The 27,766-nt window shown below is 39.5% G+C and overlaps 1 protein-coding gene across 3 annotated transcripts in view; it reads right to left on the bottom strand.

Annotated features, from left to right (window-relative positions):
* PKHD1 (PKHD1 ciliary IPT domain containing fibrocystin/polyductin) overlaps nucleotides 1-27,766 on the bottom strand; it is a 515,189-nt gene that overhangs the window by 326,778 nt on the left and 160,645 nt on the right. For all 3 annotated transcript variants that reach the window (XM_035295877.3, XM_035295878.3, XM_078370699.1), the window contains one exon: nucleotides 27,080-27,292. In XM_035295877.3, coding sequence (XP_035151768.3) covers nucleotides 27,080-27,292 — 213 coding nt within the window. The remainder of the gene's footprint in view (nucleotides 1-27,079; nucleotides 27,293-27,766) is intronic.

Genomic DNA, 27,766 nt, shown 5'->3' on the forward strand with positions numbered 1-27,766 from the left:
GAAGAGGTAAGCAGGATCCACCCAAAAGTGTCTCATAGGCCTTCCCAAAGCACTTAGAGATTATCCTAAAAATTATTTTGAAACCACCAAATGAATATTTTGGATGACATCTAAGAAATCATACTGTTGTGAAACTGTTTTAAACCCACGGTACACATAACAAACTAATTGTATTGGGGAGAGTGAGTCAAGTCCTAAGGTAACCAAGAGCCAGCCAGTGCAGAAACAGAGAACGTGATATGTTTTTCGAGGAACTAAATGAATATCAGACCTCTAGAGCACATAAACGAATGAGGACTGGACAAAATAATGCAGTACTGGTCGGGCGCAGTGGCTCACGCCTGTAATCCCAGCACTTTGGGAGGCCTAGGCAGGTGGATCACGAGGTCAAGGGATCGAGACTATCCTGGTCAACATGGTGAAACCCCATCTCTACTAAAAATACAAAAACAATTAGCTGGGCATGGTGGTGCGTGCCTGTAATCCCAGCTACTCAAGAGGCTGAGGCAGGAGAATTGACTGAACCCAGGAGGTGGAGGTTGCGGTGAGCTGAGATCGCGCCATTGCACTCCAGCTTGGGTAACAAGAGCAAAACTCCGTCTCAAAAAAAGAAAAAATGCAGTACTTTGTTGATCTGTTTTAAAGACCTCGAATTGTATTTGAAGTAGTTATATGAACAAGTTTATATTTTTAAAGGTCATCCTGCTTGTTGTATGAGAAATAAATTTCAGAAAAGTGAAAGTAGAAAGTCTATGTAGAAGGCTATTACAATAACGTAGATAGTTAACACAGTAGTTCTGGCAAAAGTTTTGAAAGTTTGAATCAGAGTTAGATAATGAATCTGGAGAGAAGGATACAAATTTGAGATATATTTGGGAATATCAAAAGGCCTGGGTGGTTGGTTCTAGGAGTAAGGAGGAAGATATCAATAATGTCTCACATCCATAACTGAAGCAAGATGGCAGATAAACAGGAACATCTGGGAAATAAAGAATGCACTCAATAAATATTTATTGAGGGCCTATGTGTATGTGTTATGCCTCACTTTAGGTATGGAAATACAGTAGTGGGCAGAACAGTCAAAAACCCCTGCCCTCATGTAGTTCATGTTCTAGTAATATTCATTTTTAGACAGTTAAGGTCTACATGTCTAATGTCTAATTTTAGATATTAAGGTTCAGACGGCCATTTTACAAATGTTACATTTTAGGTATTAAAGAAAATATCCAAGTGACAAGTTGGGTCTGGGGCTTAGAAGAGAAGTCTGAGGCTAGATACATTAAAAAATATTTATAGAGGTTAACAGATAGAAACTCTTGGGAATATCTGAGAGAAAGTACAAATTTATAAATGAAAAGCACTTGAGATCAACTCCATGGGAATGCTGTCATCTGAAGATTGACTATATAAGGAGAAATCTAAGAGAAGTAAAAGGAAGAATACCAAATGATGAAGATACCCACTCCTGAGGTCTGAATGTGCCCCCAAAAAATTCTTCTGTTGAAATTTAATCATCAGAGTGATAGTATTAAAAGGTGGGAAACTTAGGGGGTGATTAAGTCATAAGGTCATCCCTTATGGGTGGGATTAGCACCCTTATAAAAGAGATGTGAGCCTTTTGCCCCTTCCACACTTCCATCATGTAAGTACATGGCCAGATAGCCTGCACCTTGATTTTGGACTTCTTGGCCTCCAGAACTGTCAGAAATAAATCTCTGCTGTTTATAAATTACCCAGTATCATGTACTTTTTTATAGTAGCACAGATTAAGATGTATGTTTACCCATAAAGAGACAAAACAATGCAATAAAGAGAAAGTCTTAATCCTGCATGCAACTGGGGGCTCATTTCTCTCCATTCTGTGGCTCTTTTCTGCTATTATTAAGGTCTGGATGCCCTAATCAATACCTGTTGTGCCCAAACCATGTTTCCCACTGTTCATTTCATCCCTCTGCCCGTAGAAGGTAGGATGTACAGTAGCAGATTATAAGCTTTAAAGAGAGAAAGATGGGGAAATTCTGCCCTTCCACTGTTCTTCATTTTCCCCTTCCTCCCACCAGCATCTGGCCTGGATTATCTGGGGATTTACTGTCTCTAACAGCAGCAGGAGGTGAGAAATAACAAAATAAATTAGAAAAAAATCATCAGCTGCTGAGTCCTTTACCTTGCAGCTATACTGGCTCTTCCTGCTCCCAGAATATACATTGTGGCAGGCACCCACCTTTGGGCAACAGAAGCTACCCTTAGGGAAGAAGGACTGAGAGTGCCCTTTTACTGGTATTCAATCAAAAAAAAAGGAATTGAGATAGTAGTGCCCAAATGAAGAGAGAAATGTCCCTGACATCCCAGGTTAGAAGTAGACTTACTTCCCTACATGATTTATCTTAAACACAGTGGCCAAATGCTATATTCCCACTGGCATTAGATAGCAAGGAGATTTTGGGAAATAGACTTTTGAGGACTTACCTGGATATTTAACCATGAGGATTAAGAAAAAAGTACTTGGGAAGCAGATCCAAGATGGCCAAATGGGAACAGATCTGGAGTGCAGTTCCCAGTGAGAACAATGCAGAGGGTGAGTGATCACCGCATTTCCAAACAAGTTATTACTGCTCACAGACCACAAGATTCCCAGACTGAAAAGCGCCATGAGTTTCCAGCATGCCAGTGCAGCGAGTAACTGCAGAAAAACTCACATAAATCTGAGTGGCCATTTCAACTGGTGCCTGGAACGCCTGGGTGACAGAGGCACCTGTTCAACTGAAAAACAGGGGGCCAAAACAACGAGCCAGGTAATCTGGCTCAGAGGGTCCCACCCTCACAAAGACCAGCACTCTGAAACACTCTGGAATGAGAATTTCACAGCAAGCACAGCTGGACCCAGGATGGTCCAGCTCTGTGGAGGGAAGGGCATCTGCCATTACTGAGACAGTCTGCCATTACAGGGGCAGTCTGCCATTACTGAAGCAGTTCTAACTATACCTCTATAAACAAAACCACAATGAAGTTCACACAGCAGCTGGGCAGAGCCCACAGCAACTCAGCAATCCCTCTACTGGCAGACTATGACTAGGCTACCTCCTAACTTGGCAGGGCATCTCTGAAAAAAGGCAGCAGCACATCAAGAACTTATAAATAAAGCCCCACCTTCCCTGGACAGAGCACCTGGACAAAAGGCAGTTATGAATTTCACTGCAGCAAACTAAAACATACCTGCCCAGCAGCTCTGAATGAAACAATAGAGTTCACAGCTCAGCACTTGAGCCCCCAAAGGGTCAGACTTGTCTCCTCAAGCAGCTCTCTGACCCCCATATATCCAAAGAGACACCCCATAAAGGAGAGCTCAGGCTGACATCTGGTGGGTATCCCTCTGGGACCAACATAACAGAAGAAGAAACTGGCAGCAACCCATACTGTTCTGCAGCTGCAGCAGGTGATTGCCAGGCAAGCAGGGTCTGGAGTGGACCTACAACAGTCCTACAGCAGAGGAGCCTGACTGTTAGAAGGAAAACTAAAAAATTGAAAGAAATAACTTCATCATCAACAAAAAAGAACATCCACCTAGAGACCCCATCCAAAAGTCACCAACCACAAAGACCACACGTGGATAAATCCACAAAGATGGGAAGAAACCAGTACAAAAAGATGAAAACACCCAAAACCAGAATGCCTCTTCTCCTCCAAGGGATCACAACTCCTCACCAACAAGGGAACAAAGCTGGATGGAGAATGAGTGTGATGAACTGACAGAAATAGGCTTCAGAAGGTGGGTAATAAGAAACTTCTCTGAGCTAAAAGAACATGTTCTAGCCCAATGCAAAGAAACTAAGAATCTTGAAAAAGGGTTTGATGAAATGCTAATGAGAATAAACACCTTAGAGAAGAATATAAATGACCTGATAGAGCTGAAAATCACAAGAGCTTTGTGAAACATACTCAAGTTTCAATAGCCAAATTGACCAAGCAGAAGAAAGGATATCAGAGATTGAAGATCAACTCAATGAAATAAAATGAGAAGGCAAGATTAGAGAAAAAAGAGTGAAAAGAAATGAACAAAGCCTCCAAGAAATATGAGATTATGTGAAAAGACCTAATCTACATTTAATAGGTGTAGCTGAATGTGATAGAGAGAATGAATCAAAGCTGGAAAACACTCTTCAGGATATTATCCAGGAGAACTTCCCCAACCTAGCAAGGCAAACCAACATTCAAGTCCAAGAAATACAGAGAACACCACAAACATATTCCTCAAGAAGAGCAACCCCAAGGCACATAATCATCAGATTCAACGTGAAATGAAAAAAAATATATCCTAAGGGCAGCCAGAGAGAAAGGTCAGGTTACCAACAAAGAGAAGCCCATCAGACTCACAGCAGATCTACTGGCAGAAACCCTACAAGCCAGAAGAGAGTGTGGGCGAAAATTCAACATCCTTAAATAAAACAACTTTCAACCTAGAATTTCACATCTGGCCAAACTGAGCTTCATAAGCGAAGGAGAAATAAAATTCTTTATGAATAAGCAATTGCTCAGAGATTTCATCACCACCAGGCCTGCCTTACAAGAGCTCCTGAAAGAAGTACTAAACATAGAAAGGAACAACCAGTACCAACCACTCCAAAAACATACCAAATGGTAAAGAGCATCAACACAATGAAGAAACTGCATCAACTAATGGGGAAAACAACCAGCTAGCATCAAAATGACAGGATCGAATTCGCATATAACAATATTAACCTAAATGTCAATGGGCTAAATGCCCCAATCAAAAGATACAGACTGGCAAACTGGATAAAAAGTCAAAACCCATCAATATACTCTATCTAAGAATCCCATCTACATACAAGGATACACATAGGCTGAAAATAAAGGGATAGAGAAAGATTTATCAAGCAAATGGAAAGGAAAAAAAAGGTAGGAGTTGCAATTCTAGTCTCTGATAAAACAGACTTTAAAAAAAACAAAGATCAAAAGAGACAAAGAAGGGCATTATATAACGGTAAAAGGATCAATGCGAAAACAAGAGCTAATGATCCTAAAAATATATGCACCCAATCCAGGAGCACCCAGATACATAAAGCAAGTTCTTAACGACCTACAAAGAGACTTAGACTCCCACACAATAATAGTGGGAGACTTTAACATTCCATGGTCAATATTAGACAGATCAATGAGATAGAAAATTACCAAGGGTATCTAAGACTTGAACTCAGATCTAGACCAAGCAGACCTAATAGACATCTACAGAACTCTCCACCCAAAATCCACAGAATACCCATTCTTTTCAACACTACATTGCACTTACTCCAAAATTGGAAGTAAATCACTCCTCAGCAAATGCAAAAGAACAGAAATCATAACAAACTGTCTCAGACCACAGTGCAATCAAATTAGAACTCAGGATTAAGAAACTAACTCAGAACCACACAACTTCATGGAAACTGAACAACTCATTCTTGAATGTTGACTGGATAAACAATGAAATGAAGGCAGAAATAAAGATGTTCTTCAAAACCAATGAGAATGAAGATACAATGTACCAAAATCTCTGGGACACATTTAAAGCAGTGTCTAGAGGAAAATTTATAGCAATAAATGCCCACATGAGAAGCAAGGAAAGGTCTAAAATCAACACTCTATCTTCAAAATTGAAAGAGCTGGAGGAGCAAGATCAAAAAACTCAAAAGCGGCCGGGCGCGGTGGCTCAAGCCTGTAATCCCAGCACTTTGGGAGGCCGAGGCGGGTGGATCACGAGGTCAAGAGATCGAGACCATCCTGGTCAACATGGTGAAACCCCATCTCTACTAAAAATTACAAAAAATTAGCTGGGCATGGTGGCGCGTGCCTGTAATCCCAGCTACTCAGGAGGCTGAGGCAGGAGAATTGCCTGAACCCAGGGGGCGGAGGTTGCGGTGAGCCAAGATTGCGCCATTGCACTCCAGCCTGGGTAACAAGAGCGAAACTCCTTCTCAAAAAAAAAAAAAAAAAAAAAAAAAAAAAAAAACTCAAAAGCTAACAGATGACAAGAAATAACTAAGATCAGAGCAGAATTTAAGAAGATAGAGACCAAAAAAAAAAAAAAGCCTTCGAAAAAATCAATAAATACAAGAGCTGGTTTTTTGAAAAGATCAACAAAATAGACAGACTGCTAGCCAGATTAATTAAAAAGAAAAGAGAGAAGAATCAAATAGATGCAATATAATATGATAAAGGGGTATCACCACCCAATCCATAGAAATACAAACTACCATCAGAGATTACTACAAACAACTCTATGCACATAAACTAGTAAAGCTGGAATAAATGGATAAACTCCTGGACACTTGCACCGCCCCAAGCCTAAATCAGGAAGAAGTCAAAACCCTGAATAGACCAATAACAAGGGCTGAAGTTGAGGCAGCAATTAAGAGCCTACCACACACAAAAAAAGCCCAGGTCCAGATGGGTTCACAGCCAAATTCTACCACACATACAAAGAGGAGCTGGTCCCACTCCTTCTGAAACTATTTCAAACAATCCAAAAAGAAGGAATCCCTCCCAAATCATTTTGTGAGACAAACATCATCCTGATACCAAAACCTGGCAGAGACTCAACAAAAAAAGGAAATGTCAGGCCAATATCCATGATGAATACAGATACAAAAATCTTCAATAAAATACTGGCAAATCAATTGCAACAGCACATCGAAAGGCATATCCATCACAATCAAGTAGGCTTCATTCCAGGGATGCAAGGCTGGTTCAACCTATGCAAGTCTATAAACATAATCCACCACATTAACAGAACCAAAAACAAAAACCACATGATTATCTCAATAGATGCAGAGAAGGCCTTTGACAAAATTCAACAGTCCAAAATTCAACAGCTAAAAACTCTCAAGAAACTAGGTATTGCTGGAACATATCTCAAAATAATAAAAGCTATTTATGACAAACTCACAGCCAAAATCATATCGAATGGGCAAAAACTGGAAGCATTCCCACTGAAATCTGGCACTAGACAAGGATGCCCTCTCTCATCATTCCTATTCAACGTAGTATTGGAAGTTCTAGCCAGAGCAATCAGGCAAGAAAAAGAAATAAAGGGTATTCAATTAGGATAGGAGGATGTCAAATTATCTCTATTTGCAGACGACATGATTGTATATTTAGAAGACCCCACCATCTCAGCCCAAAATATCCTTAAGCTGATAAGCAACTTTAGCAAAGTCTCAGGATACAAAATCAATGTACAGAAATCACAAGCATTCCTATATACCAATAACAGACTTGAAGAGAGCCAAATAATGAGCAAACTGCCATTCACACTTGCTACAAAGAGAATAAAATACCTAGGAACACAACTAATAAAGGATGTAAAGGGCCTCCTCAAGGAGTGCTACAAACCACTTCTCAAGGAAATAAGAGAGGACACAAACAAATGGAAAAACATTCCATGCTCGTGGTTAGGAAGAATCAATATCATGAAAACGGCCATACTGCCCAAAGTAATTTTTAGATTCAACACTATCCCCATCAAGCTACCTATGACTCTCTTCACAGAACTAGAAAAACCACCTTTAACTTCATATGGAACCCAAAGGAAGCCTGCATAGCCAAGACAATTCTAAGCAAAAAGAACAAAGCTGGAGGCATCACACTGCCAGACTTCAAACTATACTACAAGCCTACAGTAATCAAAACAGCATGGTATTGGTACCAAAACAGAGATATAGACCAATGGAACAGAACAGAGGCTCAGAGGCAACGCCACACATCTACAACCATCTAATCATTGACAAAAACAAGCAATGGGGAAAGGATTCCCTATTTAATAAATGGTGTTGGGAAAACTGGCTAGCCATGTGCAGAGAGCAGAAACTGGACCCCTTCCTGACACCTTACACTAAAATTAACTCCGGACGTATTAAAGACTTAAACATAAGACCTACTACCATAAAAACCCTAGAAGAAAACCTAGGCAAACCCATTCATGACATAGGCATAGGCAAGGACTTCATGACTAAAATATCAAAAGCATTGGCAACACAAGTCAAAATAGACAAATTGGATCTAATTAAACTTCAGAGCTTCTGTACAGCAAAACAAACAATCATTAGCATGAACCAGCAACCAACAGAATGGGAAAAAATTTTTGCAATCTACCCATCTGACAAAGAGCTAATATCCAGAATCTACAAAGAACTAAAACAGATTTACAAGAAAAAAAAACAAACAAACCCATTCAAAAGTGGGCAAACAGACACTTTTCAAAAGAAGACATTTATGAGGCCAACAAACATGAAAAAATGCTCATCATCACTGGTCATTAGAGAAATGCAAATCAAAACCACATTGAGATACCATCTCATGCCAGTTAGAATGGCGATCATTAAAAAATCTGGAGACAACAGATGTTGGAGAGGATCTGGAGAAACAGGAGCACTTTTACACTGTTGCTGGTAGTGTAAGTTAGTTCCACTATTGTGGAAGACAGTGTGGTGATTCCTCAAAAATCTAAAAATAGAAATTCCATTTGACTCAGCAATTCCATTACTGGGTATATATCCAAAGGATTATAAATTATTCTATTATAAAGACACATGCATGTGTATCTTCATTGCAGCACTGTTTACAATAGCAAAGACCTGGAACCATCCCAAATGCCAATGGATGATAGACTGGACAAGGAAAATGTGGCACATATATACCATGGAATACTATGCAGCCATAAAAAAACAATGAGTTCATGTCCTTTGTAGGGACATGGATGAACCTGGAAACCATCATTCTCAGCAAACTGACACAAGAACAGAAAATCAAACACTGCATGTTCTCAATGTTCTCATCAAAGGCAGGTGTTGAACAATGAGAACACATGGACACAGGGAGGTGAGCATCACATACTGGGGTCTGTCAGTGGGGAATAGGGGAGGGACAGCAGTGGGGTTGGGAGGTTGGGGAGGGACAACATGGGGAGAAATGCGAGATATAGGTGATGGGGGGATGGAGGCAGCAAACCACATTGCCATGTAGGTACCTATGCAACAATCCTGCATGTTCTGCACATGTAACCCAGAAGCTAAAGTGCAATATTATATATATGAAAAAAGTATTCCAAGGCTGACAAAAAACTTACAAGGGTACTTTTTGAACCTAAACTATTTATGAATTGGGAGCAATCCCGTTCACTATACTTCAGGAAATAAGACTGTGACATTGGCATTGATGTAAGGATATTTGGCAGTCCAAAGGGATGGAAAGGGGCAATCTTCACAGACCACTTCCCTCTTCCCTTGAGAACCACCTGCTGTGATCTCCTGGATGAAGGCAAAATCTAGTGGTCTTTGTACCTGTGTGAGTTCAGCTATGTATGCTGCACTGTGAGCTTTCTGTGTCATCACTGGTCCATCTCCAGTGGTCTTGGCTAAGCAGGGCACATGTGGCAAGGAAGAAGAAGGTGGGCCAGGATGATCCTCTGAATGTTCAGATCAGCTAGCTATATCCACAGCTTAGCAGCAATCATGTCTACACTGTGATGAAAAGGAGTTGGGCACAAAGTATTTTTCCAGGTTTGAACACGAGTCTCTTTCAATTCCTTTGGCACAAGGGTTTAGACCAAGGTTAACAAAAGACTGAGATTTGAAACATGCTATGAGCCATACTTTGATTAATGGCCTTTTATATAGACATTAAAGAAAAGCTAACTTTTGTTTCTACCCAATTAGAGCTTTATGGCTGTTACTTTGATTCTAAATAAGTGAGAAGAATAAAAAAATAAAGCTTAAAATACCCAGGAAATAGCACATTGTAACGTAAGTAGAAACAGCTGGGACCCTGTTTCTAGCTCCTGTAAGAAGTCAGGCCACTTCAACATACATCCTCTTACACCATCAAAACCTCAGTGGAACATCCTTCAACAAGAGATGCAAAATCCACTTGGTTAGAGTTAAAGGATTCTATAAAATGTCTCTAATATGTACTTCTGTTCATTGCCCCCCAAATAGATACAAATCCAGACGTATTTTTGATCAAATAATCATTTTGATAATCATCACTATTTTTTTTTTTTTGAGACAGAGTTTCGCTCTTGTTACCCAGGCTGGAGTGCAATGGCCTGATCTCGGCTCACCGCAACCTCCGCCTCCTGGGTTCAAGCAATTCTCCTGCCTCAGCCTCCTGAGTAGCTGGGATTACAGGCACGTACCGCCATGCCCAGCTAATTTTTTGTATTTTTAGTAAGGACGAGGTTTCACCATGCTGACCAGGATAGTCTCGATCTCTTGACCTCGTGATCCACCCACCTCGGCCTCCCAAAGTGCTGGGATTACAGGCATGAGCCACTGTGCCCGGCCATCACTATTGTTTATGATTTAGAGCGGAGGTGACAGTGAGGAGAAAAAGGGCTAATTTTTAGTAACCTAATTTCGTTTGGGAAAAGCAACAAAAGTATAATGTTTAAAATAAAACTATAGAGAAGCAAAACAAAAGACAAAACCACTCAGGATCTTAATACAACAGATTAATATGCATTTTCTCTATCATTACTCTTTTATGTTCATATATTGACAAAATTTCCTGTTTAAGCAAAAAAATTATAATTCTGTACATATGATTTGATGAATTCTCTTTACTTAATAGAGTGGGAACACCTTTCAGCTCTATTACATATTATTTGTTACCATGATGATATCACAGTATTTCATTTAAATATATATTTTTTATTTTCTAATCCCTTACTTCTTCATATTTAATTTGTTTCAATATTTTTCTCTCATAGGCAATGCAGGTATGAGCATTCTGTTTTGACTGTTTTTAACTGACAAATAAAATTATACATACTTTTGGCATACAACATGATGTTGTTATATATGTATACATTACAGCAAAATTAAGTCAAGCTACTTAACATATCTGTGACTTCATATACTTATCATTGTCTTGTGGTAAGAACGTTTAAGATAACCCTCTTAGCAATTTTCAAGTGTACAATATATTAATATTAACTATAATCACTATGCTATACAACAGATCTTCAGAACTTATTTAACTTTGGCTAACAAAAACTTTGTACCCTTTGCGACCATCTCCCCATTCCTCAACCCCCTTCCTTGCAGCCACTGGCAACTACCATTCTTACTCTGCCTCTATGAGTTCAACTTTTAAACGTGAGTTCAACTTTTAAACATGTGGACATGTAAGTGAGACCATGTGGTCTTTTTCTTTCTGTGCCTGAATTTTTCATTTCGCATATGTCCTCCAGGTTCATCCATGTTGTTACAAATGACAGAATTTTCTTCTTTTTCAAGGCTCAACTGTATTCCATAGTATACCACATTTTCTTTATTAATTCATCTATTGATGAACACTTAGGCTAATTCTACATCTTAGTTATTGTGAATAATGCTACAATTAACATGGGAGTACAAATATCTCTTCAACATACTAGCTTCACTTCCTTTTCTATATATATATATATATATATATACACAAAAATGGGGTTGCGGGATCATATGGTAGTTCTACTTTTAATTTTTTGAGAAACTTCTATACTGTTTTCCATAATGGCTGTACTAATTATATTCTCACCAACAGTGTAAAGGCCTTATTCCCTTTTCTTCACCTCCTCACCAACACTTATCTTTTATCTTTTTGATAACAGTCATTTTAACTGGTGTGAGGTGATATCTCATTGTGATTTTAACTTGCATTTCCCTGATGATTAGTGATGTTGGGCACCTGTTCATATTCCTATTGGTCATTTGTATGTTGTCTTTTAAGTAATGTCTACTCAGGTCCTTTGCCCATTTTTTAAATGTTAGTTTGTTTTCTTATTATTGAATTGTTTGAGTTCATGGGCATAGTTTTTGTGCATACTTATGATTATCTCCTTAAGATAAATTCCCCAAAGTGGCATTGCTATATCAAGAAACATACCTAGTATATTGCACCTATAACTAAATTACCACAAAATACATCTTCTAAAACAATACAGATTTATTACCTTCACATTCTGAAGGGCAGAATTCTGAAATTAGTTTCAATGGGATAAAGCCAAGGTGTTGACATGAATGCTTCCTCCTAGAGGCTCTGTGAGGAAAAACCATTTCCTTGCCTTTTTCAGCATCTAACAGCTGCCTGTAGTCCTTGGTTTGTGGTCCCTTCCTCCATCTTCAAAGCATATCACTTCTGTCTCCGCTACATCATCACATCACCTTCTTTTCTGACTGATTCTTCCCATATCTCTCTTATAAAGACCAATGTGATTATGTGGGGTCCACATGGATGATCCAGGATAAACTCCTCATTTCAAGATCTTTAATTTAATCATATCTACAAAATCCCTTTTGCCAAATTTTTAAGGTAATATTCATGGGTTCCAAAGAGTAGGACATGGACATATGTGTTAGTCATTTTTCAGCCTATTGTCAAATAAATAGTGCTGAGAAAATTGGCTATTCCTTTGAAAAAAGATAGATAACAAACTATATCAGAATAAATTCTAGATTGATTAAAATGAGAGTCTGCTAACATTTTCTATTAAAAAAAAAACAGGTAGAGAATAAAGAGTTTTGGGTTTGCAGACCATGTGACCTCTGTCATAATGACTGAACTTTGTCATTATAGTGCAAAGCAGTCATAGATAATCCCTAAACAAATGTGTGTGGCTGTGCCTCAATAAATTTTTGTGTATAAAAACAAGAAATGAACCAGATTTAATCCATCGCTCACAGTTTGCTGACCCTAGTTAATGACAGACACAAATGTGAAAAAAAAAAGAAAAAGGAACAATAAAAGCACCAAAAAACCAATAGGTAAATTTTTATAGTCATTGCACAAAAAAAGAACTGATAAACATAAAATCAAAGGCATAAACTATAAGATAAAATATCTGTAGATTTGCCATCACAAAGATCAGAAAACTCCATAGAAGTACTAAAAGTTAAATGAGGTATGAAAGAAACCAGTTCTTTGAACCTCTATCAAGAATGTCACAAAGGGAGCCACAAGCAAGAAAGCCCCAATTGGAATCTCAAAATAAGCTGGAAAAGTTAAAATTAAGAAGACTGTTTCAGAAAGAGGTATATTCTGTCTTTCTGCCACAAGTAAATACCAGCTATGTGTACACAAAATAGAAGCGAGCCCATGTGCATCTTAAGTCCATGAGGAAAATAGAATGAATTTTAGTTATACTCCCTTCCAGGCTCCAGTTTCCCCATCTCTAAAATGAAAGTAACAATCCAGTCTTTCATACTTCACAGGGTGGTTCTGAGAGTTCAATGAGAGGAAAGAATGGGAAACAGCTTTGAAAATTATAAAGTGCTAGGATCTAGGTAAAATCCAATTTTGACAAATACTGAATATAATACCCAATTCGATGATACTCTTTTTCCATGACCAGGCTGAAAGCAATACTATTAATAGTATTGCTTTGATGATGCATATGGAAGAATTCCCTTTGAAGGAAAAATCACACGCTTCTGCCTATATAGCTTTCCATTTACTTAACAAAGTTGAGTTTCTTGTGGTACTCAAAAATGTAAAAAATGTAAAATCTAGACCACATTAACCATTTAGTAACCCAAAAGAAGGTTATGACTGAAGTATGAGCATGACACAGAGGGAGAGTTGAAAATCAGGACAGAAGGTATAAGCAGGAAACTAATTCAGATAGCACCTAATAGCCATGGTAGTAATTTCAGACTTTATATTAGAAACAATGGAAAGCCACTGAAGAGTTTTGAGCAGCAGCATGATATAAACAGATTTGGGTTTTTAAAAGATCACCTTGGCTCCAAGGCAAAGAATGAATTGGAAAGAACAAAAGTGACAACTAGAAGATAAGTTTAAAAGCTTACACAATAATCCAGGCATAAGTTGAAGGTATCATAAACTAAGTTGGCAGTGATGGAGGTAGAGAGAAGTGTATGAGCTCACAAGTTAGCCAAGAATCAAAATCAACAAGACTTGATGATGGACATGGTAAGAGGAATGATAAAGGAGGTTTCAAGAATGACAACCAGGTTTCTAGCTGAGAAATTAACGGAAAACAGTAAACACTGTCCCATCCTTAGACCAATAATGGGGCAACTAATAATGGGGCAACCAAATCAAAAGTGTAGACATATAATAACAATTATAATAACTGACATTTATTGAGTAATTGATCAATATCTGTCCTTGTGATAAGTACTTTACATGTTTCATTTAAACCATATAACAAATATGAGAAATGTCTTAAAATAATGTCCATTTTATAGATGTGGGAACCTAAACACTGAAGAGTTTTTTCATGGGCCACTAGCTAGTTCATGGTAGAAATGACATTTGGATCAAGCAGTCTACTTCTAGAGCCCAGGCTCCTCACAGTTACCTAAACGAAGATGAGTAGTGAGTACTCCATGAGACTGAGAAAAGTCAAGCTCATCTCATGGAGTACTCACTCCACATGAGAAGATGTGGAATGCCAGCAAAGATCCTCACATCCTAGCAGGAAGATGGAAACTATAGAAATTTTATATATATATATACACACATACAAATGTTATTGCATTTTAGGTTTGGGGGTACATGTGAAGAACATGCAAGATAGTTGCATAGGTACACATGTGGCAGTGTGATTTTCTGCCTTCCTCTCCTTCACCTATATCTGGCATTTCTCCCAATGCTATCTCTCCCCAACTCCCCACCCCCCGCTGTCCCTCCCCTATTCCCCCCAATAGACCCCAGTGTGTAGTGCTCCCTCCCTGTGTCCATGTGTTCTCATTGTTCAAGACCCACCTATGAGTGAGAACATGCAGTATTTCATTTTCTGTTCTTGTGTCACTTTGCTGAGAATGATGGTCTCCAGTTTCACCCATGTCCCTACAAAGGACACAAACTTATCCTTTTGGATGGCTGCATAATATTCCATAGTGTATATGTGCCACATTTTCCCTGTCCAGTCTTTCATCGATGGGCATTTGGGTTGGTTCCAGGTCTTTGCTATTGTAAACAGTGCTGCAATGAACATTTGTGTGCATGTGTCCTTGTAGTAGAATGATTTATGATACTCTGGATATATACCCAGTAATGGGATTGCTAGGTCAAATGGAATTTCTGCTTCTAGGTCCTTGAGGAATGGCCACACTTTCTTCCACAATGTTTGAACTAATTTACACTCCCACCAACAGTGTAAAAGTGTTCCTATTTCTCCACATCCTCTCCAGCATCTGTTGTCTCCAGATTTTTTAATGATCGCCATTCTAACTGCCGTGAGATGGTATCTCAATGTAGTTTTGATTTGCATTTCTCTAATGACCAGTGACGATGAGCATTTTTTCATGTTTGTTTGCCTTATGTATGTTTTCTTTTGTAAAGTGTCTCTTCATATCCTTTGCCCACTTTTGAATGGGCTTGTTTGTTTTTTTCTTGTAAAGCTGTTTCAGTTCTTTGTAAATTCTGGATATCAGCCCTTTGTCAGATGGGTAAACTGCAAAAATTTTTCCCATTCTATTGGTTGCCGATTCACTCTAATGACTGTTTCTTTTGCCACGCAGAAGCTGTGGAGTTTGATTAGGTCCCATTTGTCTATTTTGGCTTTTGTTGCCAATGCTTTTGGTGTTTTAGTCATGAAGTCCTTGCCTACTCCTATGTCCTGAATGGTTTGGCCTAGATTTTCTTCTAGGGTTTTTATGGTGTTAGGTCTTATGTTTAAGTCTTTAACTCTATGCACATAAACTAGTAAACCTGGAAGAAATGGATAAATTCCTGGACACTTGCCTCCTCCCAAGCCTAAACCAGGAAGAAGCCGAAACCCTGAACAGACCAATAACAAGATTTGAAGGTGAGGCAGCAATTAAGAGCCTACCACACAAAAAAAGCCCAGGTCCAGATGGGTTTACAGCCAAATTCTACCAGACACACAAAGAGGAGCTGGTACCATTCCCTCTGAAACTATTCCAAATAATCCAAAAAGAGGGGATCCTTCCCAAATCATTTTATGAGACCAACATCATCCTGATACCAAAACCCAGCAGAGACTCAACAAGAAAAGAAAACTTTAGACCAATATCCATGATGAACATAGATGCAAAATCTTCAATAAAATGCTGGCAAGCCAATTGCAAAAGCACATCAAAAAGCTTATCCACCATGATCAAGTAGGATTCATCCTGGGGATGCAAGGATAGTTCAACATATGCAAGTCTATAAGCGTAATTCACCACATAAATAGAACCAAAGACAAAAACCACGATTATCTCAATTGATGCAGAGAAGGCCTTTGACAAAATTCAACAGCACTTTATGCTAAAAACCATCAATAAACTCGGTATTGATGAAACATACCTCAAAATAATAAAAGCTATTTATGACAAACAAACAGCCAATAGCATACTGAATAAGCAAAAACTAGAAGCATTCCCTTTGAAATCTGGCACTGGACAAGGATGCCCTCTCTCACCACTTCTATTCAATATAGTACTGGAAGTTCTAGCCAGAGCAATCAGGCAAGAAAAAGAAATAAAGGGTATTCAAATAGGAAAGGTGGAAGCCAAATTGTCTCTATTTGCAGACGACATGATTGTATATCTAGAAGACCCCATTGTCTCAGCCCAAAATCTCCTAAAACTGATAAGCAACTTCAGCAAAGTCTCAGGATATAAAATAAATGTGCAAAAATCACAAGCATTCCTATACACCAATAACAGACTTAAAGAGAGCCAAATCAAGAATGAACTGCCATTCACAATTGCTACAAAGAGAATAAAATATCTAGGAATACAACTAACAAGAAATGTAAAGGACCTCTTCAAGGAGAACTACAAACCACTGCTCAGCGAAATAAGAGAGGACACAAACAGATGGAGAAACATTGCATGTTCACGGTTAGGAAGAATCAATATCGTGAAAATGGCCATACTGCCCAAAGTAATTTATAGATTCAACGCAATCCCCATCAAGCTACTAATGACCTTCTTCACAGAACTGGAATAAAAACACCTTAAACTTCATATGGAACCAAAAGAGAGCCCACATAGCCAAGTCAATTCTAAGCAAAAAGAACACAGTGGGAGGCATCACACTACTGAACTTCAAACTATACTACAAGGCTACAGTAATCAAAACAGCATGGTACTTGTTCCAAAACAGAGATATAGACCAATGGAACAGAACAGAGGCCTCAGAGGCAACACAACATATCTACAACCATCTGATCTTTGACAAACCTGACAAAAACAAGCAATGGGGAAAGGATTCCCTGTTTAATTAATGGTGTTGGGAAAACTGGCTAGCTATGTGCAGAAAGCAGAAACTGGACTCCCTTCCTGACACCTTACACTAAAACTATAGAAATTTTTAAAGGAAGAGATGAATCTTGGAGCTAGTTACTTTCCCTTGAGAAGCTTTGTGTCAAGTTGAGAGGCTTCAAATCTTCATGTGTCTAAAATATGATACAGAGTCAGTTATGAGGTTTTGTTTGGTGACTGTGATGGTTAATTTTGTGCATCAATTTGACTGGGTTATGTGGTATCCAGACCTTTGGTCAAATGTTAATTGTTCTCTGTGTATGTGTGTGTGTGTGTGTGTGTGTGCATATGTGCATGTAGGTAGGTATTTCTAAATGTGATCAACATTTGAATCAGTAAACTGAGTAAAGAATCAATATCGTGAAAATTGCCTTCCTTAATGTAGATGAGCCTTATCCAATCAGCTGAAGGCCTAAATAGAACAAAAAGGCTAAGTATGAAGTAACTTGAACGGAGACATTGGTCTTATTTGGTTTTCAAACTTGGACTAAAGCATAGGCTCTTCCTGGATCTCCAGTTTGCTGACTTACACACTACAACTTACAACATGGGTGCTCCTGGTTCTTACACCTTTAGACTTGGACTCTCTATCTACTCTTTTCTCTCTCTCTCTCTCTGTTTCTCTCTCTCTCTCTCTCTCTCTCTCTCTCTCTCTCTCTCTCTCTCTCTCTCTCTCTCTAATGAATTATAAATCAAATTGAGCCAAAGGTAATCCTGAGGCTTTTTCTCAAGCTTTTCATTCACTTATTCAAGCAAAAAAATATTTTTTAAAGTATATTATGAGTTCAGGCACTGTTCTAGGCAATGCAAATTTTTAAAAAAAAAGGAAAATCCTTGCACCTCATGATGTATATATTCTTCTGGAAGAGGCAATAAAATAACTACAAAAAATGTGGTAAGTAAACCATATATAATACATTAAATAATGTTAAAAGCTAAGAAGGAAGAAGCAGAAGAGATGTGAAATCGTGATGGGGAAATGTTGAAATTTGCTCAGAGGTCAAACAGCCATTCAGTAAGAGGCATTCTCTTTTATCAGGAGCCACAGGACTCCCATTTCTGCCTCCATAAGGGCAGAGATTGACTGAAAATGAAGCCAACTGAGGGGAAAGCAGAATCAAGAGCTGCAGAGAAACAAAATCTTAATGACTTCATTGGAGCACCTGGACTCAGCTGTGCCTCAAGTTTTTTTCAGTTATATGAGATAATAAATGCTCTTATTTTTTGTTTGAATTGGGTTTTCTGTCACTTTAAACCAAAAAAAGACTTGACTAATGCCAACACTTTCAAATATATATAGAAACTTCAAGTACCTTACAATGTGTTTCTAAGTGGGGCTCCTGCTGTACTTGGATTATTGAATAGCTAGAACTCATTTCTAATTAGTAGTATATATTTACATGCAAACACCTAAAATTAAAAGATCTTAAAAACTTCATGTTCACTTAAATGTGTTTAAATAAGTTCCCTAAAGTGTGGTTTATACTATTAATTTAAGGAACCCTTTCTTAAAGATTGTTCCAAGGTTACTCTCGTCCAGATCAATGAGATTTCAGCAGATACATTTCTAACACTGTGAACAGAATGGTTATATAGTGTTATTTTAGATTTTTTTGAAGTATTATTCGACAGAAAAGAAAAAGAAAACCTTATCTTATTTTTTGTTGGTGGCGTGGTTACATTTTAGGGGACATAGAGCCAAGGGTCGATCTTCATCTGCTCAAAAGGGAGGCCCACTCACAGTCACTGGCTGTCCTACCACACTAGGGTTTCAAGTACACTAGGACCACACTCACTGGTGTTAACTCAACTATGTAATTATGATCTACTACAACACGCCAGTTACCAGAACCCAAACACGTATTAAAGCTCATTTAAATTTAAGATTAGAAAAAGCAATAAATACATTTTTAATTTTCCTCATCATCCTTTCTCCATTCCTCCCCTCTATTGAATCTTCCTTCCTTCCCAGTCCTAAATAAAAACCAATAAAACAAAGCCACGCCACAACCATAAAATGACAGTTGCTCTCCCCTTCAGCCCCACATCCCTCTAGGGGACCCTTTTTACATACATACCAGGTTGTTGAGTGGGACTTCTGCTCCTCCTGAACCTACCAGGAGGACACATGCATGGGACCAGGAACTGATAAGCACCCCACATTACAGGGAAGCCACAGACAGGGAGAAAACATCTCTTCTGGGATTATTAAAAGAAAGCCAATCTAACTCTGCCATTTTTGCCATCCCTAGAACAGAGTCTACCTCATCATTTATGAATGACCAAAAACAAGGAGATTCAAAGGAATCCTCAGAGATGGGGATGAGCCATCAGCCTGGGTGAGCTGACCCTGGCCTTTCCTCTCCTTCCTATAGAACAAGACATGAAACTACTCCTGTCTTTTTAAGCAAAGCAAGAGGGCTGCATAAGTATCAGTCATAGAGTGACCTGTAAGAAGGAGAGACTGGCTTCTTTTTCCCGGGGTGAATGTCTGTATATGCAGCCTATTTTGCTCAGCTGCTCATGCCTTTCTAAGCAGGGAAAACAGAGAGAGAAAGAGCAGAGCAGAGAAGGGGGTGATAAGTGGAACATCTTTCGTGTGGATTTGTAAGTTTCCTCTGGATAGCTGAATTCTAGGGAAGATAGCTTAGCTTGAACTAACTTCCTAGTAATCCACCAGAGACCAAACCCCAAGGTGGATGCTAAGGGGATTGGAAACCCAGGTGGGGCTTCCACATTAGGAAACTATGGAGTAGAAAGGCCTCCTACTGGACTCCAGTGATTTCATGCAGCATATTAGGAGGGAGACTCAACAGTCGGCAATTATTATTCAGAGGGAGCAACAGGTAACAAAGGATATAGGTGCACTGTTAAGTACTAAGCTTGGTAAACTTCTTACCTTACGTCTTCCATCTGCCCCAACACTGAGAATATGAAATAGGAAGGATTAGAGGAAGAGTGAGGGAGCAGACCCTACCAGCCCAAATGCCTCCAGGTGAGGCGTTAAGGGCGAGGAAGGGAACATTAAATGAATAGGAGACTGGGCTTTTAAACGAGATTAATTAGGGCTGATATTTTCAATATCTGAAAACAACTGGAAAGCTATTGGTACCCAAGGTTTCGTTACGGGACAAGAAAAGGGATCCAACAGAATATAGATGAAGGTAGTGACTAATGTAAAATAAAATCTAGTCTGAGTCAGACTTCTGTCTGGAAGGTTTGCGTCTACCAAACATTCCTAAAAACCCATCTCTTACATTTGCAAAACCCTGTGGCAAATTTACACACCACATCAGCTCAAGTTTCCCATGAAATCACATGCGGTGATAAGTGCTAGGAGAAAGCAGAGAAGCTCTTCAATATTGAGAAAATCCACAGTTCATGAGAAGAAAAAAAAAAATCCATAGCATATACTAGAAAATAAGATTTCCTAAGACCTTGGGATAAAGCTTTTAAAACTGTGAGCAATGTTGAGATTTTTAAAGTTTGGGGCTCAATCACAGCAAAAGTTTTCAATAATACATATTTTTAACTTCTTCTATTTGGTGGGATCCTTACTAGTAACTTAATGAGGATTTTTGTTTGCCTGATCTCACACACTTGTTTTATTCAGCCTAAATGCCGCCGAAGTATTTATACGTTAACTTTATATGTTGAGTTTATACAACAGTCTTGTGCTATATTTGAATATTTCTGTTTATGAGTTTCAGTCACCTTGAGATTTCAGACTGAAACAGAAGTCAAAGCCGAAGGTTTTAGTTTAACTAGCTCAGAGGACACCTATGGTTTTGTCTTCCCCGCATCTCTCCTTTCTGGATCTGGTTGCCATCATCTCTTTTGGTGAACAGCTTCTCAAAATATACACGCACAAAAACATACAAACATACACATGCATGCACAGTCATAAACATACACACACATATCCCACACCGCCCTGGCCTCCCTGGTCAAGGCAGAGCTGCATCTCTTTACACGGTCTTGCAATCCTGGCCTTGACAGTTGGTAAAGGAGGGATAAGGTGACCTGAGCTTGGACAGTCAGTGCACTTTCCCCAGGCACCAAGTATAGTCCTTAGTCTGCTAGGTAACTTAGTCGGCTAGGTAGGACTTTGGGAGGCCTTCCCTGGTTATTTTTTTTAAAAGAACAATTTTTTTTGCTGTCTGTGGCCTGGGCCTCCTGGGTATCGCGGTCAGCACCGACTACTGGCTGTACCTGGAGGACGGCGTGATTGTGCCCTAGAACCAGAGCACCAAGATCAAGATGTCCCTGCACTCGGGCCTCTGGCGGGTCTGAAAGTAGTAATTTTGTAAAAATTACTACTTTCTTTGGTAGTAAAAAATTAAAGTCCACATAAAATCAGGAAATATCAATAACCATATAGAAGAAGGCAATAAGGAGTAGGAGAGAGTGAAGTCAATACATGCAGAGACAGCTGGGGTAAGAGACGGAGGGGTGAGCCCTGCAGACATTCAGAACCCTGAAGGCAGTCATGTCTAAGGCCATTGTCTTTCTATCCATCTTGCATTTTGATTACAAAAATTCAGAAATCCTTAGTTCTGTCTAAGTTTGTTTGCAGTGGGCTTCTGTCCCCTAAAACCAAACAATTTAACAGTAATAAAGCTACATATAAAAATGCCATGTCATAGCTCTGGTTTGCATCTATCCCAAGGGAATGAGAGACAGAAGAAAAGAGAGGAGTCATGATCTAAAAGAAGTAAGTAAGGAGGGGAGCAAGAGTAGACAGCATTTGAGACTCTCAATCAGATGACAAAAGTGGGGCAAGAGGAGACAGCACTGGAGACTCTTAATCAGATGACGAAAGAGTAGAGATTTAAAAATATATTGTTGGATAAGAGGAACTGTTATGACATGAAAATGGGCTCTATAAAGTTTCATCCTACATCAAAGAACAGACTTTATAGAAAATGTCCCAGAGCTAAATCAGTCGTGGGGAAATAGGAATCATGCAGGGCCACCCAGGACACCTCAAAAGGATCCATATACCACAGTTAAAAGAATGACCTAGTACAGGTTTTTAATCACAATTTTAACAGTGGAACTCTGTCTTCTAACGCACTTTACTTTGAACACAAATATGTAACAGAGATAAAAGCAATAAATCAATTATTAGAGCAATTTAAACTTGTATCACCTGACCTCCAGCATTCATTGTTTGTGGAACCCCTAAATCCCCTCCAGGAAACGTTTGGATTTTGTGGAGCACGATATGAAAACCACTGACCGGAAACACACTCCCACACACACGCCTTTTCCTTGCACTTTATACCATGCTTAAAGATAGCCTGATACTCCAGCAACTACAAAAATAGTGCACATAACACAGCACTCATAAACATCATAGAATTTACATGCAGACACTTGGTACTTTTAGAAGGAAAACAAACCATATCTAAACTTGCTGATTTAGACCACTGCTTTTTTTATTTATTCCTACCAAATGTTTATGTTCCTTGCAATTGCACTCACGCTTTCTTCAATCATGCCCCACATACTGGTTTTTCTCAGGAATTTCCATTTATATTTAATGCCTGTATCTTGTAATTTCTTGAAAAGGACAAAGACAGAAGTCCAGTCAAGGCCATGAGACTGTTTTTCTCCTAAGAAACTGTCAGCCAAATTTCTCAGGGAGGAACTGGAAATGAAGTGAGAGACATTGATAAATTTCCCTGCTGAACAATCAATAAAAGCTCCACCATCCTACTCAGATTCCCACTGTGGAAGCAAGAGCCGTAATTACGTTGTCAAAAATGTAAGTTGCCCAGGCTGACAGCAACCCCTTTGAAAAGTGACAAGTGATTGGCACTCAGTTTGGATGGTGAACCTGGATTGGCAGACGGAGTGATGAAGGCAAAAGGCAAGAGTGAAATTTCCTTATTGACTACAGCGACCCAAACCCCAGACCGCCACACTGGAGCAATCCTGAGGCCCTTCAGCCATATTAACGCATCCAAGTGAGCAGCTGACAGAGTTACTAAACCATCTGAACTCCACCAGCAACTCAGAACCTGTCCCCATCTACTCCCAAACCAACAGAAACAGAAAAGACAGTGCTAAGTGTGGGTGTGTATGTGCAGGTATATGTATATGTGAGTGTATGAGGGTGTGGTATTTTTTTCTACATTCAAAGAAATACATAAAATGTGCTTTCAACTTCATCTTGCTTTGTGACAGCTGAACTCCAAAGCCTGTTTGCTTAGTGATTTTAATCTAAGATAAAAATCAACTAGAGCAGAAGGGTTTCAAAGGGCAATCATGAAGAATGAGATGGAGGCAGAAAATGGGAAAGTGACTAGACTGGCATGCAGACCGTTTGTGTGATTCCATAGGACCTGAGCAGGAGTTAAAGTAGAATCCATCGGCCCACATGCTGCTGAATATTAGAAACCAAATGTCTGCCAAGGGCCTCGTTTGCAGGGCAGTGCCCTGCTTCTGACTACACTGGAACCCATGCAAATAGTTTCTAAGAAGTCTTTATTGTAACCACACCCAGGAATGGTGGTTATCCATGGCTGGGAAGCAGCTGCACCAAGAGAGATTAAAATCTAAAGGTGTTGACTAGATGGTGAGAAGAGAAGAGAAGATGCCTGGGAATGTTGTTACCACATGATCTCCAAAGTTAAAACCTTTCTGTTATTCTGATGAAAAGGGATAGATAAGAAAATTAATAAGGAGAAAAATCTCTAGGTAGATTTTGAGACATACAACTCCACCACCATCATGCCCCACATTTTCTCACCCCTAAAAGAAATATGCGCTAATCAGCAATGGGTAATCAGTGCTTTTGGAAAAAAAAAATATATAATCAAAAGAGCAATAGCTAACACGGTGTTTTGTGTGCCCAACACTCTGGAGCACTTCATAAGCAGTAAATATATGAAGTGGGACCTGTGTTTTTCAGATTTTTTAAAGATCTGTTGAAGGTCATAGCTGATATGTGGCAGAAATGGGCCCGTTTCTGATTCTAATTCGATTAACCACTAGAACCAGTGTTTCTCCTAGTGTAGTCAATGGGCCACCTGAGTCACATCACATGTACATTCCCGGGCCCAAAAATCTCCCTAAAAGGGTCTTCTGTGCACCAACGTTGCAGAGTAAATATCCTCACTACGTTATCCTGGGAAGCTGAGTAAATGCTGGGTCATTAGGGACTCCTGGGTGCAAAGCAGTAAATCAAGTTGCTCACTATTTTGCATATGTGGCGGTGAAAGAAAATTAGCTTTGTCCTAAAGCCCCAGTGTCACCAGACCCACCTCTGGCCCTAGCAATAAGCCAGTGAAATTATGTAATGATTTTAGCCATGATATACCACCATGCTGGAGGGGAAATCTGTCTGAGACCTCAGGTGGTGAGGGAGAAGTGACAGGAGAGAATTGATGAGCTGCACGTGGGACTGTGATTCTCTGACAGATACATCAGGAAGGGAATCCCTCTCACCTAAATGGCTGAGCTCTTTTCTACATAATATTTCTTTCAAACGCATGAGATGTTGCAGCAGCACATCAGACAGGAAATGGCTTGATCTTTGCCTGTGTTCAATGGGCAAGCTCTGTGATTCAGGTGAGATCCTAGTCAGTTCTCTGTCTTACACGCTTTGGGGAATGTTTAACCAGTTTTGAAAATGGCCTAATCTGGGAATACAGGGAAACAGAAAGAAAGAGAGAGGAGGGAGAATGAGAATAAAGGAGAGGGAGGGGGAGGTAAGAGGAAGGAGGAGATGAAAATGAGGAAAGCAGAGAAAAACAAGGTCCCATTCTCAGTATCCAGTAACATCGGATGGCTGGAGTAGCAACATTTTTTCTTAACTTTCAGAATTTTCAAAACATATTAGAGGCATTTACTTTGCTTGAATTGCCCCATATTGACTATAACTGATGGCATTAGGGATTTTCTTGACATTTGCTTAATCACAAAGGCTTATAAGCACAGGGTACATTTAAAATACAGGCACAAAAGGTACATTTATGAGCTCTTTCACTGATTCTTCACACTAGAGCATGAGAATTAGATGAGCTTGGAATGAAAGAGTCAGAATAAAAGAATTAGGAGAATTTTTACTTTTCCTCATTTGAATTCCTGTTTGCAGTAAAAGTTGTGCTATCTGCATCATATAGGACAGTAGCTCTCAAATCTGAGGATTCCTCCTAAGCCTCAGGGTCCTCTGGACCATCTATGGGCTGGCTGAACCACAAATATATACCAACTTGTTCCCTAGATGCGTTTTCTTAGTGGTAAAAAGCAGCACATTGGGTTGGTGGCTTAAGAGGCCATTGGGCTAGAGCAAACATTTGAAAACCGTGGCTGTCATGGAATAGATCCTGGGCTACAAAATCAGTGTAGCTGCTTGCTGATGAAGATAGGAGGAAAAAAATGTTTCTTGAAAGTTGATGATAGAATCAATAAAGTATTTTGAATTTCTGTCCAATGAATTATGGAGTATTTTTAACCTCAGAAAATTTGACGCCCAGTGTGTAGCACACTGGATAGCCTGCAGTCAACACTGTGGGCATGAGGGAAAGATCTTGCTTCCTCTCATAGTAAGCCAAAAGAGGCATGAGAGTGCTTTTTGTTAGACAATGATTGGGGCCTGTGGTTGATATGAGACAGCATCTGGACAGAGAAAAATGGCAGACTCCTCGGCACAGCTCCATGCCCACATCTAGGGCAATTATCCTATGATAAGTGGGTTATTTTGTGATGCCAATATAGAAATATCAATGTAGACATCATGTTTTCTGGAGATTTAGTCACTATCTGGAGCCCACATTTTTTGATCTGCCTTTGGCTCGTGCTATGCAACCAAAAGCATATAACCGCCCACTGAAATATGCTTACTCATTTTTTATACTGACATTTTACAGTTGTTAATACGGATTATCCTGGCACATTTAGCAATTTCCTGAATCTCAAGGGGGAAAAAATGTCCATTTTCCAAAGTGGAATTAGATGATCAGAAGGCAAATAAAGTTGGAGTGGAAACGCACAGTAGCCTAATTCGTTTTCTCTTAGGAATCCTTAAACACCCCTCCTGTCTGTAAGAGGATTCTAAGCAGAGCTGTAATTAAACCCTGTTCATGGGATAGAGGGTGGGAGGAGACAGGAAGAGGTTCAACAACTAAATGAGGTTGTCTGCATTTGATTTGGGATACCAGGCTACTGCATGTTGAGAGATATCAGTACATGCTAAGTAATTGTATCAGTCAGTTTTCACAAGGTTATGCTGCAATTACAAACGCAAATCTCAGTGGCTTATGACAGAGGCATATTTCTCACCCACATACATGAGAGCAGTCGGTCAGCTGCAACACTGCCCCGTGTTGTCTTCATTCAGGTTCTAAGCTGAAGGAACTGCCCCTATCTGGGACAGGCTATTCTCAAGTGGCAGGAAGATAACGAAATGGCTAAAGCATCATAACAGGTCTTAAAACCTTCCCCTGGCCATGTAGTCTACCGTTTCTGTTCACATTCCCCTGATAACTCCAAGGCTAAGTCTGCTCTTGCAAAGGGGCAGGAAAGTATGGTCCACCCACAAGAAGGCACTGAAAGTCACCTAACAGTGGGTGGAAGTTTACACAATCCTCTTACAGGAAAAGGAGAAAATAATTGGGAACTGTACTATAATCTGCCACCGAAACCATAACGGTTATACTTGCTATTTAAGGAAACAGTACCGTGCTCTAACTGACCTGGTTGGCTCAGCAACTATCATCAAAGACTTTTAAATAATTTTATGAGTTTCCATTGCTAGACACAACTCTACTTCATTTCCTCTGATCAATTGCCTCACTCACCATGCAGGGAAAGAGTTCCATTCCTCACAGCCAGGAACTTGACTCCATAGGGAAAGAAGGGAGTTGAGTGGGAACTCCCATAGAGTGTGATCTGTGCTCTGCCTTGGAACGGCTTGTTTTTGGATCCAACCCGGAGCTCTCCACCATCAGAAACAAGGATGGCATGCGCCCTGAGCTCGATGGGTCCTGGGGCCAGGAAAATCAGCTTGCCCCCTAATGGACAAAGAAAAAATCGTCAGTCCTTGGGAGATTAAGCTGTTTTGTCAGTTTCGATGCCTAATGAAATCCCCTTTATTTAAATACTCCTGCCGGAATGTAGGCTATTTTATCTTGCTCTCTCTCTTGTAGAAGCACAGTATGGTAGACCAGACATCCAGGAGTAGAAGTATTATTATTCAGCCAGCTTAGGTTAACTATTACTATTCTCTGCTGCTTCATTTATTACATTTTCATGACAATAATCTAAATGTTGGGCAATTTAGGAATGGTTAAATAATGTATGCCAAGACTACCAACATTACCATCTAACAACACATAAAATAAGTTACAAAAAACTGGGACATATACAAGAAATATGGATAGAAGAAGATGTGCCAAAATTGTAAGACTTATAGTGAAAGGAAATGTAACTGGGGCTAACACTGTGGCATTTGTAGCATTTTAGCTGACCAGCATCCATTATACTTC

The sequence above is a fragment of the Callithrix jacchus genome, chromosome 4 (genome assembly GCF_049354715.1).
Source record: "Callithrix jacchus isolate 240 chromosome 4, calJac240_pri, whole genome shotgun sequence".
NCBI lineage: Eukaryota > Metazoa > Chordata > Mammalia > Primates > Cebidae > Callithrix > Callithrix jacchus.